General features: G+C 41.1%; 1 protein-coding gene across 2 annotated transcripts in view; it reads left to right on the top strand.

Annotated features, from left to right (window-relative positions):
• MBTPS2 (membrane bound transcription factor peptidase, site 2) overlaps window positions 1-18,583 on the top strand; it is a 46,661-nt gene extending 28,078 nt beyond the window's left edge. For both annotated transcript variants that reach the window (XM_034755310.1, XM_034755319.1), the window contains exons 6-11: window positions 569-687; window positions 2,631-2,811; window positions 6,625-6,719; window positions 8,992-9,187; window positions 14,911-14,986; window positions 15,451-18,583. In XM_034755310.1, the coding sequence (XP_034611201.1) occupies window positions 569-687; window positions 2,631-2,811; window positions 6,625-6,719; window positions 8,992-9,187; window positions 14,911-14,986; window positions 15,451-15,673 (890 nt within the window). In that variant the 3' untranslated portion in view covers window positions 15,674-18,583. The remainder of the gene's footprint in view (window positions 1-568; window positions 688-2,630; window positions 2,812-6,624; window positions 6,720-8,991; window positions 9,188-14,910; window positions 14,987-15,450) is intronic.
• Window positions 18,584-21,361: the final 2,778 nt, after the last annotated feature.

The following is a 21,361-nucleotide window of genomic DNA, read 5'->3' as shown; positions in this document are numbered from 1 at the left end:
TTTTATTAAGGACTTAGTGTATCAGTGTCTTCCCTGCTTCCCTTTTTGGACTTATAGTCTCCCCCACTGAATATATGGTACCGCTGCATAAAGAAAAGTGATTGTATAGTAGTTGATTATCAGTTTAATAAAAATTAAACCACCCCAGTTCCTCTCTCTTCCATTTGAATTATGTGGCGATGTGAATTCTATGTGGCAGATATCAGCATAATGCTTGCTATGGGTTTTTTTTTTAAAGAAACTCTAAAGCTGCACAACCAAAAGAGTACTTGCTTTGGCTCTAATACTATAAAGACTTAAGCACTTGAATAACTTTATGAATGTGAATAGTCTCATTGACATCAAGGGGGCTACTCATGTTTGTAAAGTAATTCATGTGCTCAAGTCTTTGTAGGATCGGGGCCTTTATCCATAAATCAGTAGGCTACTCGTGTTCATAGCTACTTGCAGTCATTTCAGGAAAGTTAGTTGGAAAGACACTGATATTTTACAGTTCAGAAACACTTTTTTGTTAGTTACGTGTGCCAGTGTTTCCTTAAAAGGTTAATATTTTTTATTCCCTTTGTAGGTGTCTGGCATAATTTTGTTCTTGGTGTTGCGAGTCTCATAGTTCTGTTCCTGCTGCCAGCAATTCTTTTCCCATTTTACTACACAGGTGTTGGGGCACTTGTCACTGAGGTCACAGAGGTATGAACAGGTCTTGAATAATTTATTATATGCTAAGTGACCTGAAACATTTCATTGGCTAAAATTTGATCACTGCATGAACAGTGTAAAAATCCTTCTTCCAGCATTTGAAAAGAATGTTGCTTCAGTTAAGGTTGCATAGAGAAATTATATAGACAAACATACTTCATTAAATCACAGAACTAGCATTTATAAAAAATTTCAGTATTGGACCATAAAACATTTTGGATAGGGTATCCAAAGTGAGTTAGAAATACAAATCCCAGTGACTGTCAACTGGACTTAGAAGCATAAGTCCCTTTGGCACTTTTGGAAATCCTACCCTCCTTCTGATAACTCAAACAACAAAAAGAAATGGTCTATAAAGACTATTCTTTAACTACCAAGTTAATATAATTTACTATGTGTATTTTATTAACATTTCAAATTATTAGTGTTTTTACTGAAAACAACACAAAGTACACATGAATAAGAAGTATTATACGTCAATTAATTAAAAATTGTAGTGGTGAATTTTACAGGTTGATTTGCCTGTTTTTCATTTGTTTTATTTTAATCTTAAACTTATTTTATTTAATGAATAAAGATGTATTTTTATCTATTTACCTTAACTGAATATTTCCTTTCTTTCTGATGTTAGATTAGTAGACGTTTGGATTATACAGCCTTAACACTTAGTTAATGAAGTTTTTCCATTTGTTTAATTTTCTGTGTAGACAGATAATTTTATATTATATTTCACTGTCACAGCACAATCTTGCATATAATACAGTCTGATTATGGTGGTTAACATGCTAGAAAAAAGTACAGTTTTTAAAAAATGATGGAGAATTTTGTGCATTCTCACATGACCTTGACTGGGTTTATTTACACTTGAAGTAGAACAGGCAGTTGAGTTTGTTCCTCTCCCTTGCTCCTGTATGTAGTCCAAGCTTGGGCCCCAATCCTGCAAACACATACACTAGAGTGAACTTCAGTTAAGTTTTGTGATGATTCCAGGATCCATTTGTATGGATCCAGTGGCAGGATTGGGGCTTTTGTGTAGTATAGGCTGCCACTAGGTGAACTGAAAAACATTTTTAAAAAATCCTGCAGTACTCCACAGGATCCAGTATACTCTGTTCTTTGAGAAACACACACTGTTTAGATGACAATGCCCTGATTTTCAATGATAGTAAAAATCTATAATGAACTTGCAGCCTTAGTTTTGTTAAATTAAACTGAAGTCAGTCCCAGCTAATGAGAGAGAATAACGACCACACTGGTTCAGTGACCCAGTGTCAGTGTAACGTGAGAGATCAGAGTTAAGACTGTGAGGTTGATCCTTCGCTCTCTGGATCAGTAGGACCTGGGAGCACACTGGAGGCAGCTTGCTGAGCTTCTGGAAAGGGAGTACTTCATATCTCTTGAATAATCAGCTACTCAGAGCATGATTGATAGACTTGATGCCTGTCACTTTTACCTTTCTGGGATAAAAAAGGAGCTGACATAACTGAGGACCTATGTGGGAAGAGAAAGGGAGGATTCCCTGATGTTCTCCAACATTATGGCTTCACTCCCCCAGAAGTATAGGTGAGCCCTGCTTGTCCGAAACTCTGAGGCGTCAGCTTCTGTTTCTTGAATCTAAAATGAGTTTTTTAAAAAAACAAACAAAACATTCATTTGAATGAAACTAATTGCTTGAGGATTTCAGATGTCCCTTGAGAGATTTGGATAATTGAGGTTTACTTGTATATGAAATGAGAGGCTCTTTGTGGAGGAGTTTGTTTTCCTAATGCCCTGCCTAAGATTAAAATAATCAGGTCTAATAAATTCTGAGGTTTTCTCTTTCTTCAAAAAATAGTTTATTTGCTTAAGTGTCTGTTGGACATTCAGAAGAACTATAAACTAATCCCAGCATTATTAAGAATGGTAGTGTGTCTGACTTCCTTTTTCCTTCGCAGGATTCTCCGGCCAATGGACCCAGAGGTCTTTTTGTAGGGGACCTTGTAACTAATCTGCAAGACTGCTCAGTTCGTGGTGTGGAAGACTGGAATTCCTGCCTAGGAGAGATCTCGCGGAAGACACAAATTGGGTACTGCATAAATGCAGCAACCCTACAGCAGTTAAGCTTCCCAGCCAGGGGTATGATTATTTGTATACTCCTTATAAATGCACCTTATAAGTACTGTCTATTATAATTTCATCATCTCTTAAAGATTAAGTTTGATTTAGGATTTGTTAATGGGTCAGACTTTTGGTTCATCAAGTCTGGTATCCTGTCTTTGGCATTGACCAATATGCAATTCCTTTTTGAGGAGGTGGAAGAAGAATTAATTTATCTTATTTTCTGGTCATTTTAGTTTGTGGAATGACAAATGAGCTTTGATTACCTCTTTGTAAGATTGCATATACAGTTGTTGCCAGTAATAATCCAGCTACAGTGTTCATCTCGGGGACCTTCTGCAGTAGTGAATTCCTAGGTTGGCTTATTGCTTTGACTGATTTGGTAGGAAAACATGAATGCTGTGAAGGTGTGTAGGGTATAAGGTAACAGTGCTCTGCATTATGATTGCTATTGCAGATCATCCCACTATGATAAGGGCTGTTTTTAATTTTTTTTTTTTTTTTTTTACAAAATCTTTGTGAATTGGGAATTATTTCTATTTCTTGATTCTGGGTGTTCCATCTAGAGCAGTGGTCTCCAACCGTTTTACGCACAAGATCACTTTTTGAATTTATGTGCAACCCAGGATCCACTCCGCCCCGCCCCACTCACTCTGTTCTCCCCCCCCCCCACTCTACCCCACGATCACTCTCTTTCACCAAGCTGGGGTAGGGTGTTGGGGTTCAGGTGGGGGTGTGGGCTCTGGGCTGGGGTCAAGGGGTTCAGAGTGTGGGAGGGGGCTCCGGGCTGAGACTGGGGCAGGAGCTTGGGGTGCAGGAGGGGGTGCAGGGTCCAAGCTCTGGGAGGGAGTTTGGGTGCAGAAGGGGGCTCCAGGCTTGGGCAGAGTGTTGGGGTGCAGGAGGGAGTATGGGGTGCTGGCTCTGGAATGGGGCTCAGCGCTGGGGCAGGGACTCGGGGTGCTGTAGGGGGTTCATAGTGCAGGAGGGGGTTTGGGATGCAGGCTCCTGGAGGGGGCTCAGGGCTGAGGGTTGGCCTCAAGCAGCTCTCGGTCGGCAGCGCAGCAAAGCTAAGTGCCCCAGCCTCGCGCCGCTCCTGGAAGGGGCCAACATGCCCTGCGGGGCAGCACGTGGCTCTGCGCACTGCCCCTCTCTGCAGGCACCGCCCCTGCAGTTCCATTGGCCATAGTTCCCCATTCCCAGCCAATGGAAGCTGCGGCGGCGGTGCTTGTAGGCAGGAGCAGTGTGTGGATACTCCTGCCACTCCCCATCCGCGGGGTCATGCTGGCCGCTTCCGGGAGCGGCATGGGGCCAGGGCAGGCAGGGATCTTGCCTTAGCAGCCACCCTGCTACACCACCAGACTTTTATCAGCCAGAGATCACAATCAACTGGGAGAGTCATCAGGATGACCAGTTGATCGCGATTGACTGGTTGGTGACCACTGATCTAGAGATTAGTCTTCTATCCCTTTCTGGTTTTGTTCATACATTACAGTGCCTTTTACTATAAGAGCTTGGCCCTTAATGAAGAATATAGATTAAGTAAAACTAGGACAACAAGCAAAATCTAAGTAAAACAAAAAATTAAAAATCAAGCTAAACTAAACTAAACACAGACTAAACCATGTCTTGCATGATGCCCAGGAACTTTTTAGGGTTTGGTTCAAGCAAACTGTGATGGGGACTGAATTCCAGAGAGCGTCCTCAGCTGAACAAATCCTCCCACACCAACCTTGGGAAGTTTGTTTAACTTTGACTGGACAGCAGTCACCTTGCAGTCATTCTTAACTGCCCTAACTCAGTAGAGAGAGGTTGGCAGTCTGTCGGATAACCAGGTTCTAGACCATTTGAGCTTCAAAGATTGTTACCAACCTTTTTTGCATTATAGTTGGAAGTAAACAGGACGCCAGGCCAGCTCAAATGCTTGTGCACATGTGTTTTTGATGTGTACTGCTCTTCATGTGACATTCAGAGTGCTAATTCTGGTCCCAGTGGTCCCTTCTGTCTTTATAATCTATTAATCTCTTTTCCTATTATGTAAATCTGAAACTGATATCTCCAAATGATGCCAGAGGTTAGATCCCAAGCATTTAGACAAACTAATCGTTTGAGTCACTCTCCGAAGGAGGTTAGGGCAGCCTTGCCACATGCCCTTAGTTGGATTGGGAGGGTAAGGGAGAAGCAATGCTGCGGTGTTTCCAGATCCCAGCCTACCAAACATAAATACAAGAAGATCCCTGCTGTCCACAGGAGTGTAATTTCAGAGGCAAAGGTAATAAAACTGCATATTTTGTAACCCTCGTATTCCCATTTGGACTGAAGTCCCAGAGTTGATTCTAAACCCAGTGGTGTGTTGTGTTAACCGCCTACGGTCCTTGCCACCACCCCATCAGACGAGTCTGTCTGCATTTCTTAGTGGTGAGCCTCCAGCAGTGATAGTCATTCCTTTGAAATGAAATGAACTCAGTTATTCAAACTGCAGTAGCTGTCGTTTGTCAAAATCTCAACAGTTCACATCTCAGCATCCTTTCTGTTAATATGTTGTATTTATAATGAGCCTATATTGCAAATGGACGCTAGGCACTTTACAATAAGACAAATACAGAATAAACAACTAAAACAGGTATAAAGCCATAAAGAAATCAGTGTGCCAAAGGCCTTCTGAAATAAAAACAATTTAAAATGTATTTTGTAAAGGAGCTAATTCCACAATCATCCACACATCAAAAGTATGTCATTGCCTAGTCCTAAGGCTACAGTGAAGAAAAACACTTCTGCACCTGCAAGCCCCAAGCTCCAAAACTCTGTGCTGTTGGACCTCAGAGGGAACAATGGTATATAGGATGCAGGCAGCTCAAGCCTTGTCTGCATATAGAAGTTGCACTGGTTTAAAAACCTAATTTAGTTAAACTGGTGCAACTTTACATGGGCACTGTTGCGTTGGTTAAAACTGGCTGGTATCCATTTAGGGCACGTCTTCATTACCCGCCGGATCGGCGGGTAGCAATCGATCTATTGGGGATCAACTTATCGCATCTAGTGAAGACGCGATAAAATCGATCCCCGATGGCTCTGCCGTCGACTCCAGAAATCCACTGCAGCAAGAGGCGGAAGCGGAGTCGACGGCGGCGCGGAAGCGGTCGACTCGCCGCCGTCCTCACAGCCAGGTAAGTTGACCTAAAATACGCAACTTCAGCTACGCTATTCACGTAGCTGAAGTTGTGTATCTTAGGTCGACCCTCCCCTCTCCCCCCCCGTAGTGTAGACCTAGCCTTAGTTTGCATCACTAAGTCCATTTGAAATCAAATTACGATTGTCCACACAGGATTTTGCACTAGTTTAACTAAATCAGTTTAAAAACACACTTTTAGCTGAACAGGGGCCTCAGAGAGCTGTCAGGGTCCCAGTCCATTAAAAGCTTTTAATGTTTTAAAAACTATACTTAGAAGTTGGGTCATTCCCACAGCCAGTGAAGGGAATGCAACAGCAGGCAGCAGAATCCCTCTGCTCACCGTTGGTGCCAGCTGCAGGCAACAAATCAAACTATTTTGTAACAGTGTTCAAAAAATTGCAGTAGTCTCTGTATTCAGGTGATGAGATCAGCCTGTTGGGGAGATGGCTGCAGTCTGGTGATGTTCTTAGGATGAAGAAACTCATTTACAACTATCGCTGACATCCAAATCAGGATCTCTGAATTAAACTAATTCATTATAATTCAGCAGGCGACAGAAAGGATTGTTTGATTTTGTTCAGAGACGTATGTATTTTTGTGATTTATTATGAATCTGTCATTCTGTGCTTATCTAAAATTTAGTTGGTTGTGTTCCTCTGTAGTCTACAGAAGACTTGATGGCACTGTTGAATGTTGTAGTAACAGCAGCCTCACCGATGTTTGCTTCTCATACAGCAATAACTTGGACAGCCACCTGGTAAGTTACTTTAGCTGATATTCAGATAGGTATCACAAATGTGCACATAATTATACAGTGCAGTGTGTAGCACCTTCTATCTGAGCATCTCAAAGCACTTGACAAATATTAATTAGCTAAGTTTCACAACATCCCTAAGAGGTAGGCAAACATTCATATCCCTATTTTCCAGCTGAGGAAACTGAGAGACTGTATGGTTGTGTGATTTGCCTAAGGCAGTGGTTCTCAGCCTAATTGCCATTGTGGGCCACATATGCAGCTCTCTGTGTGTTATGTGGGCCACATCCACACAATATATATGCTTACCTGTATGACCCTCAGGATATCACATGGGCTGCAGTTGTGTGCTGATTTGGGCTGCAAGCGGGCTGTGGGTTGAGAACCACTTGTCTGAGGTCACACAAGGAATGTGTTGTAGAGGTAGAATCAGATCCCAATCCTCCTGGTCACATGTCTTTAGCCAGGGGACCATTCTTTCTTACTTTGCTTATACACATCCACATTTTATACTTTTGAAGGCACAACAGTTGTGAGTAAATACATGCGAACAAGAGACCAACAGCAGCTCTCAAGAGCAAGGGGGAATTGTTCAACGTGAGCTCGATGCTGCCAGGTCTGAGCACTTTAGGCCCTGAAGCAGCAAAGCATTGGAATACATGCTCAGCATTAAACAGCTGAAGTCAGCGTTCTGCACACATGCCTAAAGTTAAGCAAGGGCTGTACTGGATCAAAACCCAGAGTGTTCAGCACCTGGCACCCTGTACTGCTAGTGGCAGTTGGCTGAAACCCCCGTTTTCCTCCTCCTCCTTTGACTTAATCATCTTGTAGAATATGGGAAAATGTTAAGTGCCGCTGGGGGATTTTACACGTCTCTCTATTAAAATATAGGAGCCCTGTTGAAAAAGTAAGTGTTTTGAAAGTGCCACATTGAGAGGGGTGGAGCAAATTCAGCAGTTCATTCAGGATCCACAGGAAAGCGCAGGTAACAACAGTGCTCTGCCAGTGTTCCCCAGACCTGACCTGGAGTCACCACCTCAAGAAACAGAGAGGAGCTCATTCCCCAGATCCATTTGATCCCCGTGACGTGAAGCTTCCAGTTCCAGTGATATTTTTTGTGCGGATACCTGTCCACTACAAATTGGACATAACCCATCAGTTCATTTAGTCTTGGACACCAAATAGCCATCCGCTGTAACAGCCCCGACCTGCACTGGGTTCAGATAAGTCCTTCACTTCTAGCACTTGGAGGTTCTTGGCTGCTGTTAAGGGGGACACTTTTTCAGGCTTTTGATGTGCAAGGGGTCTAAGATGGCTGCTCAGCTGCCTGAGCAGTTTTTTAAACTGCTACTTGCAGAACTACACAGCAACAGCAGGGGACTTCTGAATGCTTTTTCCCATCCAGCATGATAGAGACTGGCATGGGGAGGAGCCTAGATTCCCAGTTAATGGGGAGAGACAGACACTGCCATGTGTGCAGGCCCTCTACTGGCAGTGTGGCTGTTGGCTGAAACCCTCTGACAGCCTCCCTTCCTTGAGCAGGGACAGAGAGGATGAACTGTTCCCCAGCCTGCCCTGAGGAACAAGAAGCAAGCCACCGTAAGCCTCTATGAGGGGGTGAGGAGAAAAGATTCCATTTCCTCCTGGGTTCCACTGCCCTCTCCCTGTCCTGTGGCGAGTGAGAGAGAAGATCGTGGTCTCTCAAACTGCAGAAGGAGTGTGTATGGTAGGCAGACTCAGGAACGCACCATTGCATTGGCTGCTTCAGTTCAGAATGATCTAAAACTTAGCCATCAAAAGTGCCCGGCATATTAGATTTTAGGATTTTTCTTTTAACAAAAGCTTTAATTTGCAGATCCCATGGCTATAAAAACCTAAACCCCATAGACAGACTTTAGCTCAATGCTGTAGTAAGGTGATGTGTATTTCCTGTGGACCTGCTTGAACCATCCTGTCCCTCCTATATTTAAATTTTCAGCTAATGTACATGTTTATACTAATCCTGCTTTTAATATGCACACACAAATGCCCCTATGCCTTAATGGTAGAATGCCAGTCTGAATATGTTCGCACCTCTATGTTAGTGTATAGGAGATCTGCAGGGCATGCGAGGATATACAAAAGGATCAGAACAATATTCTTCATATCCTGGCTTCAAATCGATGAAATCGAATCAACTGCTTCTGTTTAAAAAAAAAAAACATGCAGAACAGTATGTTTATGATCTATTGTAAAATACCCTAAATTTGATAATTATTTAAAATGTCCTTTGCAGTATGCCTGTCTACCAGCACGAAAAGCTATTGAGGCCAGCCAAGTCTGTCGAACCAACATGGACTGCCAGAAGGATTTTGTTCCAAGTTTGTGTGTGACACCTTCTTTAGAAAATCAGACGAGACTAATCAGAGTGAAACATCCACCCAACGTTGACATGTTGTTTGTAGGACACCCAATGCATCTTCAGTATACAGGTTTGTATTATTTATGAGAGCATTTAAATGAAGAGGGTTATGGCATGGTTAGCTTTGGCAGACTGCTTGAATAAGGTATTGGAGGGCTTGCCAGTTTGCTTCATTTGTGCAGAATCCATTCCTAGCTCCATTCTATTGTTTCTTTCCTAGTTACAGCCAGTGGAGATGCTGGAGTAATTAGGAATAAAAGTGAAAGGTGCACCATGCAAAGAGGTATAATTGTAATCGAAACAATCTATTAGGTGACTGCTTATTCAAAAAAAGCGTGAAAGGGACACTTCAACAGATCTCACATGTCCTAGGAGGTCCAATTTGTGCATTGTCCAATGTGTGACCTGCTCAAGGCTCTAGCACTCTTCAAAAGCTTTTAGGGAACCCCTGGATTGGAACATACACAATTGTCCCTTTAAACCCTGCCCAGTACCCAGATGTTGCTACAAGTCCACATGACGTCTTCCTTGTAAATATATCAGGGCTTGGTTTTGCTACCCTTACTCATGTTGAGTAGTTTTTTACTGAACAAGAAGTCCTATTAAAGTAAATGAGACAACTACTAGATTAAGTTACTATTCATCACGAGTAAAGAGTATCCAAACCTAGCCCTATGTTATCAAACCTAATCAGTCTGTAAACAACAGGGGCCAAATTCTGCACCTTTACTCATGTTAGGTACTTCCTTACTCTGGGCTAGATTCTGACTCACTCCTATGCAGGCTATTCAGGTCCTGGGTCCAGGCACATGGGAGCAAGTTTATTACCTGTTATGAGCAGGTGAGTGGAGAATGGGCAGACCCTTTGCTCCAGAGCCCACTCACTGGCCAGAATAGCCGAGCCAGCATGGGGTAGGTAGTGATTTGAGGCTGGTTTAGACAAGTAGTAAGTTATGCCCCCTCTCCAGGAACAAGGAGAAAGCCGGGGAGGAATTGTGCCTCCAAAGTTTGTGTCAGATTCGCAGTGCCTTGCAGGACTACTCTTGGGTGGTACAGTGTGCACTGCCCCTTGGCAGGGCTGTGCCTGAAGTCGCCATCTAGCCCTCTCTGAGAGGTCCCATTGAAACAGCGGGTTTCCTTATGAAGACCCCTTTTAGAAGAGTGTTCTTATTTGTAAGGAATTGAAGCATGTGTTAAAGTGGTTTCCTAACTAAGGGTAGTCTAAAGCATGAGCTCAAGTGCTCTCCTGAATCAGGGCTGGAGTTATGTACTGCTGAGTTTGAGTAACAAATGGTAAAATCAGGCCCTGTGTAAACAATGATTCTTTCATAAAGATGGCAGCCTTTATCTTTTTCGGCTGGAATTTGGCTGGGAGGAGAGGTTGTTTGGTGCAGATATTTTTGAGTACTTTTAAAATTTGATTTTTATTGTATTCTATTTTTTACTGTTTATTGTTTGCAGTATATCCTGAAAGTCCAGAATATAATGTCTTTTTGTGTTATTTTTTGTCTTTTTTCCACCTGGGAAGCATTGACATTTAATTTTATGTTTGCTGATATTTTGTTCAGTGTGCACCAGAGCTCTAAGAATAGTGTGCGATAATTATTTTAAGCCACCTTTCTTGGCTTTCTAACTGAAAAACACGCAACACTGTAGGTATTCTTCAAGCAGCTGGTATTGTTCTGTTGTATTTTGCAATACCTTGCTGATGGAGTAATGGAATTTTAGTGGACATTTCCCACTAGACTAGGATTTCCACCAAAAAACTGCTTTTTATTGTCAAGCACTCAAGAAAGAAATGATCAGGAAATTACTAAATTGCTGCTGCACTTGTGACCTTAAAGTGTAGTTCTGCTGAGCTGAGCTGAAAAGTTACTTTATGAAAACAGAATTGAGGTTGAATGGTTTACTGTGTCTCAATGATTCCCTTCTCAAATGAGCTCAGTTTGCAAGTAAAAAGATGCTTTTTTCTTTAATAGCCATTACTGCAAACTCAGCTTAGAGTCTGAATCAAATAGGGTTCTTTCCCTCTACCATATCAGCACCAGTATCAAGATAATGTAAACTAGGGTTACCATACGTCCTCTTTTTCCCGGACATGTCCGGCTTTTCAGCACTCAAACCCCCGTCCGGGGGGGATTGCCAAAAAGCCGAACATGTCCGGGAAAATGCCAGCCAGGCACTTCCCCTCCCGCGGCGGCTCTGCTCCTCCCCTGACTCTTCGGCTCTGTTTAAGAGCCGGGCTGCCCGAGCGCTACCGGCTCCGGGCAGCCCCCATGCCTCCGGACCCTGCGCCGCCGGAGCCCGGGAGGGGAAGTGCCCGGCTGGGGGCGCAGGGATCCGGAGGCAAGGGTGCTGCCCGAAGCCCAAGCGCTAGCGGCTTCACGGTTTGCCGGGCAGCCTCCAGACCCTGCGCCCCCGACTGGGCGCTTCCCCTCCCGGGCTCCAGCTGCGCTGGGGAAGTGCCGGCCGGGGGCGCAGGGTCTGGGGGCTGCCCGGCAAACCGTGAAGCCGGTAGCGCTCGGGCAGCCCTTTCCGCGTGGCTGGGAGTGGGAGGGAGGAGGGGGCGGAGTAAGGGCGGGGAAGGGGCAGAGTTGAGGCAGGGCTGGGGTGGGGAAATGGGCGGGGCCAGGGCCCGTGGAGGGTCCTCTTTTTTTTATTTGTTAGATATGGTAACCCTAATGTAAACCAGTGCCCAAATCCTGCATTGTGCAGCATGCAGATGCCCTATTGCCTTCAGTGGGGCTGTGCATAAGTGCAGCTGTCTGCCCAAAGCACTGTACAGTGCAGGTTCAGGGCCCAAAGCAAGGCATTTTTTTCTATGGATTGCATGGGTGTAACTGATTGGAACTTGGTAAACAATTTTGTGATGATGCAGGAGAAGGGTCCCACTCTCACTCTTGGCTGTATACATTTTAAAATAAGCATTAAAAGTATTTAAAAACATCCCTCATTTGTCAATAAAATAAGCCAATGTGGCTCTTAATATTCACAGGGAGCAGATGTGCTAAATAAGAAGGTGACACTTTTACATAGTCATTTTTCAAAGTAGCCTTGTATTTAATCCTTCCACCTTTTGTGTCTGCGTTACAGTAATCTGTGAATAAACAATCTTTCTTATTCTCCAATAACATTGTTTAAATTTCTACTGTTTATTTTTATACAGCTCTAGATAAACATCTTGTGATTTTTTTCATTGTTTTCTACTTGCATTAATGTTATTGTCATGATAGTCTTGAAGTACAGAGCAGCAATACTTACTCCAGAGGTGAGGTTGAAACTAGCTTCCAGTTATAACCTGGATTTTCCCTTTGAATGGGAGGCTAGTTTCTTCTTATAAACTACTATAATCAGGGCCTGCTCTGGGGCAGCACATGCTAGGGGCGGCATTCCGTCCATTCTTGGGGCGGCACAGTCCGGGCAGCTTCTTTTTTTTTCCCTTTCGGCAGTTCGGGCAGCTTTTTTTTTTTTTGCTTAGGGTGGCAAAAATGGTAGTGTCGGCCTTGACTATAATGTCCTTAAAAGTACCAATTCCCTCTTAAATCTCACATATCCCATCTCAGCCCTGGTTGGACTTTTTCAGGGATATTTGATAAAGTCGGAAAAGAAGTTTTTAAGTGACGGTATTTTAGATACGTTCATTGTTTGCTTTTTGAGCATTTGTCTTTTTTGGCTCATGTGTTTGAAGTGATTTTGCCTGCAAACCCCAAACTTATTTTGTTGGTCTCACTAAGAAGAGGCGCATTTTAATGTCGTGAAGGGTGTTATGGGAGGATTAAAAATATAAGGAGTTATTTCATATGTAAGGAGTAATTTTGCATATAAACGTTACCATTTATAATATATATGGTGCTTTTGCTAACTCTAGGACAGGGATAGTTAATTATTGTTTTTGTCAAGGTCCAAATTTCTTGGTCAAGGTATAATCAGGGTCCAGACTCCAGATAAAATAATAAAAAATAATAATAATGATGATAAGTAAATTAAAAAGATTTTGGAGTCCGTTCAAAAGCGTCCTGTGGTCCAGATTTGACCAGCAGTCTGCCTGTTGACTACCCCTACTCTAGGATATACTGCAGCAGCTGTTGGGTGGACCTGGAGGTAGATCATCATGAATTGCGGGCTAGGCAACTGAGGGGAAATGTGTGGGGTGGGAGTCTGGAAGGGTGGGGCAGGGTCTGGTGCTTGAGGATTGTGGGGCATATTGAGTGGGTGCATGGAGTTATGCTTTCCAGTCTCAGAATGTGGGAGGAGTTTCTCGGAGGGGGCAAGACAGTGATTGGCTATAAAGGGGTACAGAGAACCGTGGGGGCATGGAAGGAAAGACATGGAAGAGGTTTAAGGAGCCAGGGGGGCATGGAATGGAGAGATGGCATGGATAATAAAGTGCAGGCGATCAGGGTCGGGCATGGGTGGGGAGTATACAAGGAGAGAGAGGGCAGAGTGCATGCACAAGGCAAGGAGGTGGGAAGACATGGAAGAGGGTGAAGAACTATGAAAAGCAGAGGACATACAGGGGACTATAGGAGCTGTGAATTCAGGAAACAGGCATCTTTTCTCCATGTTAGTATAAAATTGTTTAGATACAAAATTCCAAATTTTGCAATAGATAAACCTTCCCCATCTCCCTCTACCACCTGCTATCTCTGTGCCTATGTATAACACCTCATACCTCACACACCTCTCTCCTGTGGGCTTGCTTTTGCTTCCTGGGATCTATTGGAGCATGGCATCTTTGCTTATACACAAGTTCAGTTAAAAATTTTGGTGTGTGCACTCACAGAAAAATCTTTTCAACTATGCTAAAATAGAGTTAAGGTTCAAAGTGAGTTTCAGTGGAATCCAGCTAATACTAAATCAGTCAATCAATCAATCATGTTTTCTTTACAAAACTTCCACAATTTCAAAGAAACCCAAATGTTGAAGGCAATGGAGACAACAATCAAGAGACACTTGCCTAATGACTGAGAACTCCTCATCGCTCCTTAGCACCCCAGGTGACTTACATTGCCTGCCCAGAATGAAAAGTGAAAGTTTGAGAAAGGTATAAATGATGGAGGTCAAGTCTGCACAAGAAAAAGTTTGCTGGAATATCTAGCATTTGTTGGCAACAGCGCTCCTAGTTGAGAGGCATCTTAAAGAGTTCTTTTGCCAGTATAGTTTATGCCAATTTCCCAAATAAACTAAGCAAAACTGACTACGGGACATTTTTGGCCGATAAAAGTACATGTACACTAGAGATTTTTGCTAAAAGTTTCATAAAGAACAGCACCCCTTACCGATATGATTCTAGCAAAAATTTCTAATGCAGACCTGACCTAAAAGCAAGGGGCGTGGTTAGAATGGAAATTTTAACACAACTTTAACTTCCATTCTTGCTGTAATAGTCATTATAAGGTTACTCAAATAGGGCTTAAACTACACAACATGTTCTTTAGGTGTACAAATGTTCCGTTGTGATGTGTCTGAAAGCATATAATGTGCTTTAGATTTGATGTTACATGCATAGTATAAAGTACTAATTGTGCAAAGTGGCGTGTTGATTTTTTCCTACCATCACGATGACTGCATCTGACTAAGAGATAATGAAGTGATTGTGCCAGTGCGGTTTTTTAAAAAAAAAAAAATCTGTATTTGGGATAGTTCTTCATCCTGTAAGAAGTGTGGAAAACAAACAAAAATCAGATCTGCCATTATACACTGCTAATCTGAAACTAATTATGCTGTGTCCCTTGAATTGCCGTTTGGTTTCATTTGCAGTTTTATTGCTTTTTCATTTTGTTTTTGTTTCAGTGAGCCTCAGCAGTTTTGTACCACGACATAACTTTCTAAGCATAGATCTGCCTGTGGTGATAGAGACAATGTGCAAGTATCCTTTGAAATGCTCTCATAGAACAACAAACAAATTGTTTGCGGTTTGCTGATCCAGCAAAATTTCAGGTGGATATCATTACTAGTTTTAAACAGGGCTGCTTCTACTTTGGTGTGCTGGACAGCAGTTCTGAAGCATATCTTTAGGACATGAGCTCTGACCCATTCCCAAACTGGTTATTTGCCCACATGCCTAACTCAGAATGAAACTCTTTGCTTCCTGATGTTTATAAGAATAATTTTGGTTACTCTTTTTTTTTTTTTTTGAACTCTTGAGGGTAAGTTTTTAGAGCTCTGATGAGAATAATAATTGCCTTGTTCTGTTCATTCCATCTGAAGCACCTGGCATCGGCCACAGTTGGAAAACAGGATACTGGGCTAGATGGACCATTGGTCTGACCCATGTGGCCATTCTTACAGTCCTATATTCTTCTGTTTTGTTCCTTAGCTAATCTCAACCAGATATCTAATTTCACTGTCAGGAGCCTTGGCAGTTATCAATGCAGTACCCTGCTTTGCACTGGATGGTCAATGGATATTAAACTCTTTCCTGGAAGCCACTCTTGCTTCACTGATTGTAGAGAAACAAAACAGAGAGCTTGTTGGCTTTTTAATCTTGCTTGCTGGCAGTGCACTTTTGGCTGCCAATGTGGCACTGGGACTTTGGATGGTGACAGCCCGATAGTACATTGGATACATTTCTGCATCTGATTACTTCCATGAATTCTCCAAGTACACACAAAGTAATGAAATCCATTGCCTTGTAAAACTTGCTCTGTCTGAGATAGAAATAACTTCCTTAAAATTCCATTGGAAGAAAGATTGGTGATTGGAGTTGTATGTTAATTTAACTCTGCAAAATCTTGTGCAGATAATTAATGGAAAAGTTGAAAGAATAAGAACTCTTCTCTTTTAATATTGTTTTCAAAGCACTGTGATCATTCTGGAGAAATTACACTGAAACAATTTTACAAGAAAAAGACTCAGGCTTGGTGAATTTAGATTCCAAAATGAAGGAATATATGTGACATTGAAGTCTTGTATACTGCGGGGGGAAAATCCTACTTGAGCTCTGTTTTATAATTTGAATAAATATGAGATGCTCTGCATTGGCTCTGCTTAAGCAGTGCAGATTTGGGTTGTTGGCTTTTTTTAAATTTGGTGGTGTACCAATTTGGAACCTGAAAAACTGAAGTCTGGGCTCTTTTTTTTTTTTATATATATTGGTGCGAGGCCAAGTAAATTATTGCCATGTGTTCGTGAGGAGCGAGTCATCCTATGCTTTAGTACCCTTCTCTTCCAGCTGGCTGATCAGACTGGAAGCATGTTGTCCTCCCAAAGTAGATGAAATGTCAATTTCAATGATGCCAATGTCAGTTGAGAAATGGGTATGTGGAAGAATGACAAAACCCACCCATATGTTGTCTGTGTTCCTTAAAACATTAAGTGTGTAATATTGTGCACCACTGAGAATATTTTTGAAGATACTATTTTGTGCATCAGCACTAGCTTGAAAATAATTTGAAGTTCTGGTCTCCCAATAAGAATCGTGATTCCTGGAATAATACTATGCAGATTTATTCAGAAGTGAGTGGTAAGGTTAAGTGTGTGTGTGCGTGTGATTCAGAAAGTTAAATGTTATACCTGTTTGTATTTAACAACCAAACTTGTTTCTGAATGTACATCCTCTGTAGCCATGTATGCAGTAGCATTGATATACAGTACCTCATTGGTGTTTGTCTCTTCCTAAAAGAGTTACTTTCCTTTATCAGTATTCATTTTAATCAAAGATGTTTAGTTGATCTTGATCTTGGGTCATAACTGAGCAGAAAAAAGAATATGGTGAACTATGTTGGCATGTAGCTTTGTCTTCCAAAATGTACAAGGGCCAAGTGATAGAAGCCTCTGTAATTTTAATTGAAGATTGAGTCCTATTCCCAGTGCTGCATGCATGCCTTGATAACTGTGGTATCCTGTATTTGACCATTGATATGTTACTCTATTTTCTCAGTGTAGAAATGTGGAACACAAATGGATTACTATGAAAAATATATTCTCCTTAGATAATGTGAGCAATAATGCACAGGTTGAAAGAACATGTTCATTTACTTGGCTTTTTGTTAGTTTGCTTGACATGTCTTAGGCACATATATTTTGAATTTACCTCTTGCATTTTTCTCTGGTCTGTCTTCTGACGCATATTGTTTTGGCATTGACCCTAACTCAGTAGAACTGATCAAATTTCTTATTTAATGGAACCATCTTCAGTACTTTAAAATCAGATGATCACTTTGTATGTATTCGAGTTGCAGTACTGTTTTCTTCTCACATATAATCATTAATGCCATTATGGCAGCTTCAAAAATATTCTTTGGGTAAAGTTTTAAATATAATATTTTGTACATTAATATTTATCCTCACTGCAGATATTTGTGTGACAATCTGTGCAGGCACAGTACTCGTCTGAGTGTGTGGAAAAAGGAGAGAGAGAAAAATAGTGCTCTCCAGTAACCAGCTGCAAGTCTACTCTAACTGTTCTGCTAATATGCTGATGAATTGAGTCCTACTGCTCTAAAATTAATTGGTCACTTAATGTGTCACCTTTACATTTACTTTAAAAGAAAATACATTCAATTAATTTTGCTGTGGTTAGTGTTTATGAAAGAATCAATTCTGCCACCCTTTAGGCTTGTCTGTGTACAGCGTGGCAAAGGGTGTGATTTGTGAAGTGCTCTATTTAGCATCACTAAATAAGTGATGTTGCAATCTTATTGTCCCGGATAGACCCTACTGGTGCTCTCCAAAAGATACCTAGTTCACATTAACTTAGTCTTCTTGAGACCTTTTAGAGTGCGCCGGCAGGGTTTACATGGGGCAGGGGGAGTGCAACCTGTTAGTGCGCTTTACAAATCACAGCCCTCTGGCGTGCTTTGCCATGCCGAGTAGACAAGCCCTAACTCACATGGAGTAACACGTTATTCTGTAAAAAGCCCCATTACTTTCAGTGGGCCAAATTGTGCCATCATCTTTTAAATCCCCAGTTCATCAAAGCACTTAAGTACATGCTCAAGCCCATCTCTGTTTAGGAAAGGACTTAAACATGTACTTAACTTTGCACCTACTTAATTTCACTGAAGTCTAAGTTTTGCTGAATAGGGATAGATTTAAGTATGAGTTTATGTGCCTTGAAGTAGGGCCTCCAGCCATTGATACTGAAATCAATGGGGTGCTTTGCTTAAAAGCTAAGCTAGAGTGGGACTATTTGTGCACTATGGTAGTATCCAGCATGAACTGGCCCCTAAACAAATAGCTACTCAGACTGGTTCAGCCTCATTGTCATATAATTCTCTCCTGGCAAGTAAATTACTATAAAGGAAAAGTGCTATTTTGACTGTACATGTTGCTCTCATTGGATTTTTGTTTTTTGTGTTTTGTTTGTTTCCTGGGAAAGAATGCAGTTCAAAGAAAATGGACTGGGATAACTTTTTTTTTTTTTTTTTTAATTTTTTAATTAATGGCGATATCCCATCTCTTAGAACTGGAAGGGACCTTGAAAGGTCATCAAGTCCAGCCCCCTGCCTTCACTAGCAGGACCAAGTACTGATTTTGCCCCAAATCCCCAAGTGGCCCCCTCAAGATTTGAACTCATAACCCTGGGTTTAACAGGCCAATGCGCAAACCACTGAGCTATCCCTCCCCCATGACAGCTGGGTGGGTTTTTTTAAAACTTTTAGGTAATTTGTATTGCATAAAGGAATTTCACATTGATTCTTCCTTTAATGTTTCACTGACATGAAAAGCTAAAATGAAAATGAAATCTTCTATTTGTGTTTTCTCTATATTTCAGTGCACTGATTAAAAGGCAGTTGCTCCTCTAAAATAGATTGCAGCAATATATTTACAGGATACATTGAACCGAGGAGTGTAAAGGAAAAAATAAGTTGGATTTTGGCTGGGTACCACTATTAACTTATATTCTTCTGTTTAAAAATCTGTATCAGATGGAAGAAGTACTGTCTAATGTTCAGAAACGTTGTAGGTAGCTCTTAATTGAAAACCGGCATAACTGTATACTTGTTACTGATCATTACTGCAATTTGGGTTTAGTGTATTTGTTTTTTTTTAATATGGAGTATCACATTTTTATATCAATTAATCATATCTGTAGTATATTCTGATATAATTCTTTGGTATTTCATCTCTACTGGTAATTTCTTAATTGCAAAGTCTTAAATGCTTTACAGCATGTTAGAAAATAAAACTGGCACACTTCCTTTTGAGTTAATGGAGATGGGTTTCTCTAGGAAAGTTGTATATCAGCCTTGCAAAAAGGTCATTAAAATTTACCAGCTCAGGCACAAAATCTACTTGCTCACCCTTTTAAATAATAATGAAACAACTGATTATGTTTCACTCACTGACCAAAAAAAAAAAAAAATTCACCCAAGCAATAGTATTTTGCAATGCTAATGTTTATTCTGTGTTTGTGTGTACGTGAGCACATGCACACGCTTGTTTACAGGTAACTTAAATCTGTAATCTCACATGTGTATGAAATGACTGGCTTTCTTTGGAATTCTAAAATTATAACTTTTAAAATTCTAAATTTATAAGTTGGTATATAAATCAAATACAGAATAAATATGTGTAAAGTTTTATTTATGTGAATTCAAACTAATTGCCTCAGCTTTTTTCTGCCTCTTGTGAGTGATACAGTTGGGTTTCACTCAAGTAGATCTAATACTGGCAGTTATTTTACATTCTGTGTCCTATACTTCCCGTATGATGATACATAAACTCACATTACTTAAACAAAATCATTTGGACCACGTTGTGGCATATACCATATGCTAATAAAGACTAGAAAAAATATAAAACTAAGACAGTATGGGAATCATTACTCCTGTCAGGAATTACCAGTGCACTGGCCACACCCATAACATTGGATAGAGAATGGGTGGCATAGACTTGGCTATTCCCAGGATTTCCCTTCACTGTGGAGTTTTTTGGGCCTTTTACAGTGCTGGGACAATTGCCAGGATCTGGATATACAGTTCCACCCATGTCGTTTACGCTGGCATGGAATTTAAAAACAGTTTTGTAACTAACACTTCAGAGAATGCTCTGTTTTCTGTCCTTTGTCAAATCGGACACTTTTTAAACATTGTTTCCTTGATATATTGTCATAGATCAAATACTAAAATATGATTTGGGAAGCCACAATTTATTTGGTGGGATTCATTTGGATATTGCCTAGTTCTAGATGTTCACTATTTTTTCCCCCCCAGCGATATACTATGACTAACTTTCACGAACACTTGGAGAAATTTTGGGCAGCAGTTTGGTGACGGTATAGAAGAGATTTCCAAATAATCACATCAGAAATCCAATGGTTTCTTTACAAAGCTGTTGTTTTATTCCCCTCTGATTTTTGTATGGCTTCTGTTAAAGTTTCAAGATGCACAAAATGTCCTTACCTGAAGCCCATAAGTAGAATTTGTACTGTTTTTAAAATGTTAGTTTTCTCTTTACATATTCTGTTTTTTTTTTATACTGACAGTAGTGGAATGTCAGATTTCTAGATCAGTTGTTCCCACCATCATCGTGTTTAGGAAAATGATACACTCTGAAGATGTTCAAATCAAGCAGACTAACAAATGTATGGCGTATTTTTGTATTTGAATTATGTATTGTGTATGTTTTTCCCCACTACTTCATCAACCAAACAATAAGTACTGTTTTCTACTTGTGATAAATGAATGTTAATTGCAAATAAATGTGTTGTTTAATGGTTAACACATTTTATATTTGAAAGCAGACTGAAAGTGTGTAATGCCTTATTTGTCGCAAATGTGTTATGGGTATATGTTTTCTAAAGTTAGAAAAATTTAATGTATTAACTGTTCAAATCAGATTAAAAGTAGTTTTCCATATTCTTAAAGTGATTTGCTATTAGCTATCTAGGCATTTACATGGCTCCCACCATCAACATAGTATTCGAGCATCTCCTAATAGTTGTCACAGTTCCAGGGTAAACTACCTTTTGCCCCCTCTGGGGTCGCCCCTTTAGGTCTCAGGTCTTCATCCCTCATCTTTTTATGAATTTGTACCTCTCTCTTTAGACCAGGAATTTAGGCTTACAGTCTCCCTGAAGTTCACTGTGTTTATCCCATCAGATGTGACCTTAGTCCAGTGTTTGCTGTTCTGTCTCCCAGGGGCTCTGACAGAGTTACCAGTGACCAGCCAGCTTTTACAAAACACATTACATTTATTTAGGACAAAAGTATTATACGTGCATGCTAAATTTATTGGGTGCCACCCATCTTCCACACAGAGACCCTGGCAGATTTCCAGTCCTTCAAACCTTTCCAGC

This window comes from Trachemys scripta, chromosome 1, assembly GCF_013100865.1.
Source record: "Trachemys scripta elegans isolate TJP31775 chromosome 1, CAS_Tse_1.0, whole genome shotgun sequence".
Taxonomy (NCBI): domain Eukaryota; kingdom Metazoa; phylum Chordata; order Testudines; family Emydidae; genus Trachemys; species Trachemys scripta.
The sequence above is the reverse complement of the archived record's forward strand: the minus strand, read 5'-3'. Positions and strand labels throughout refer to the sequence as shown.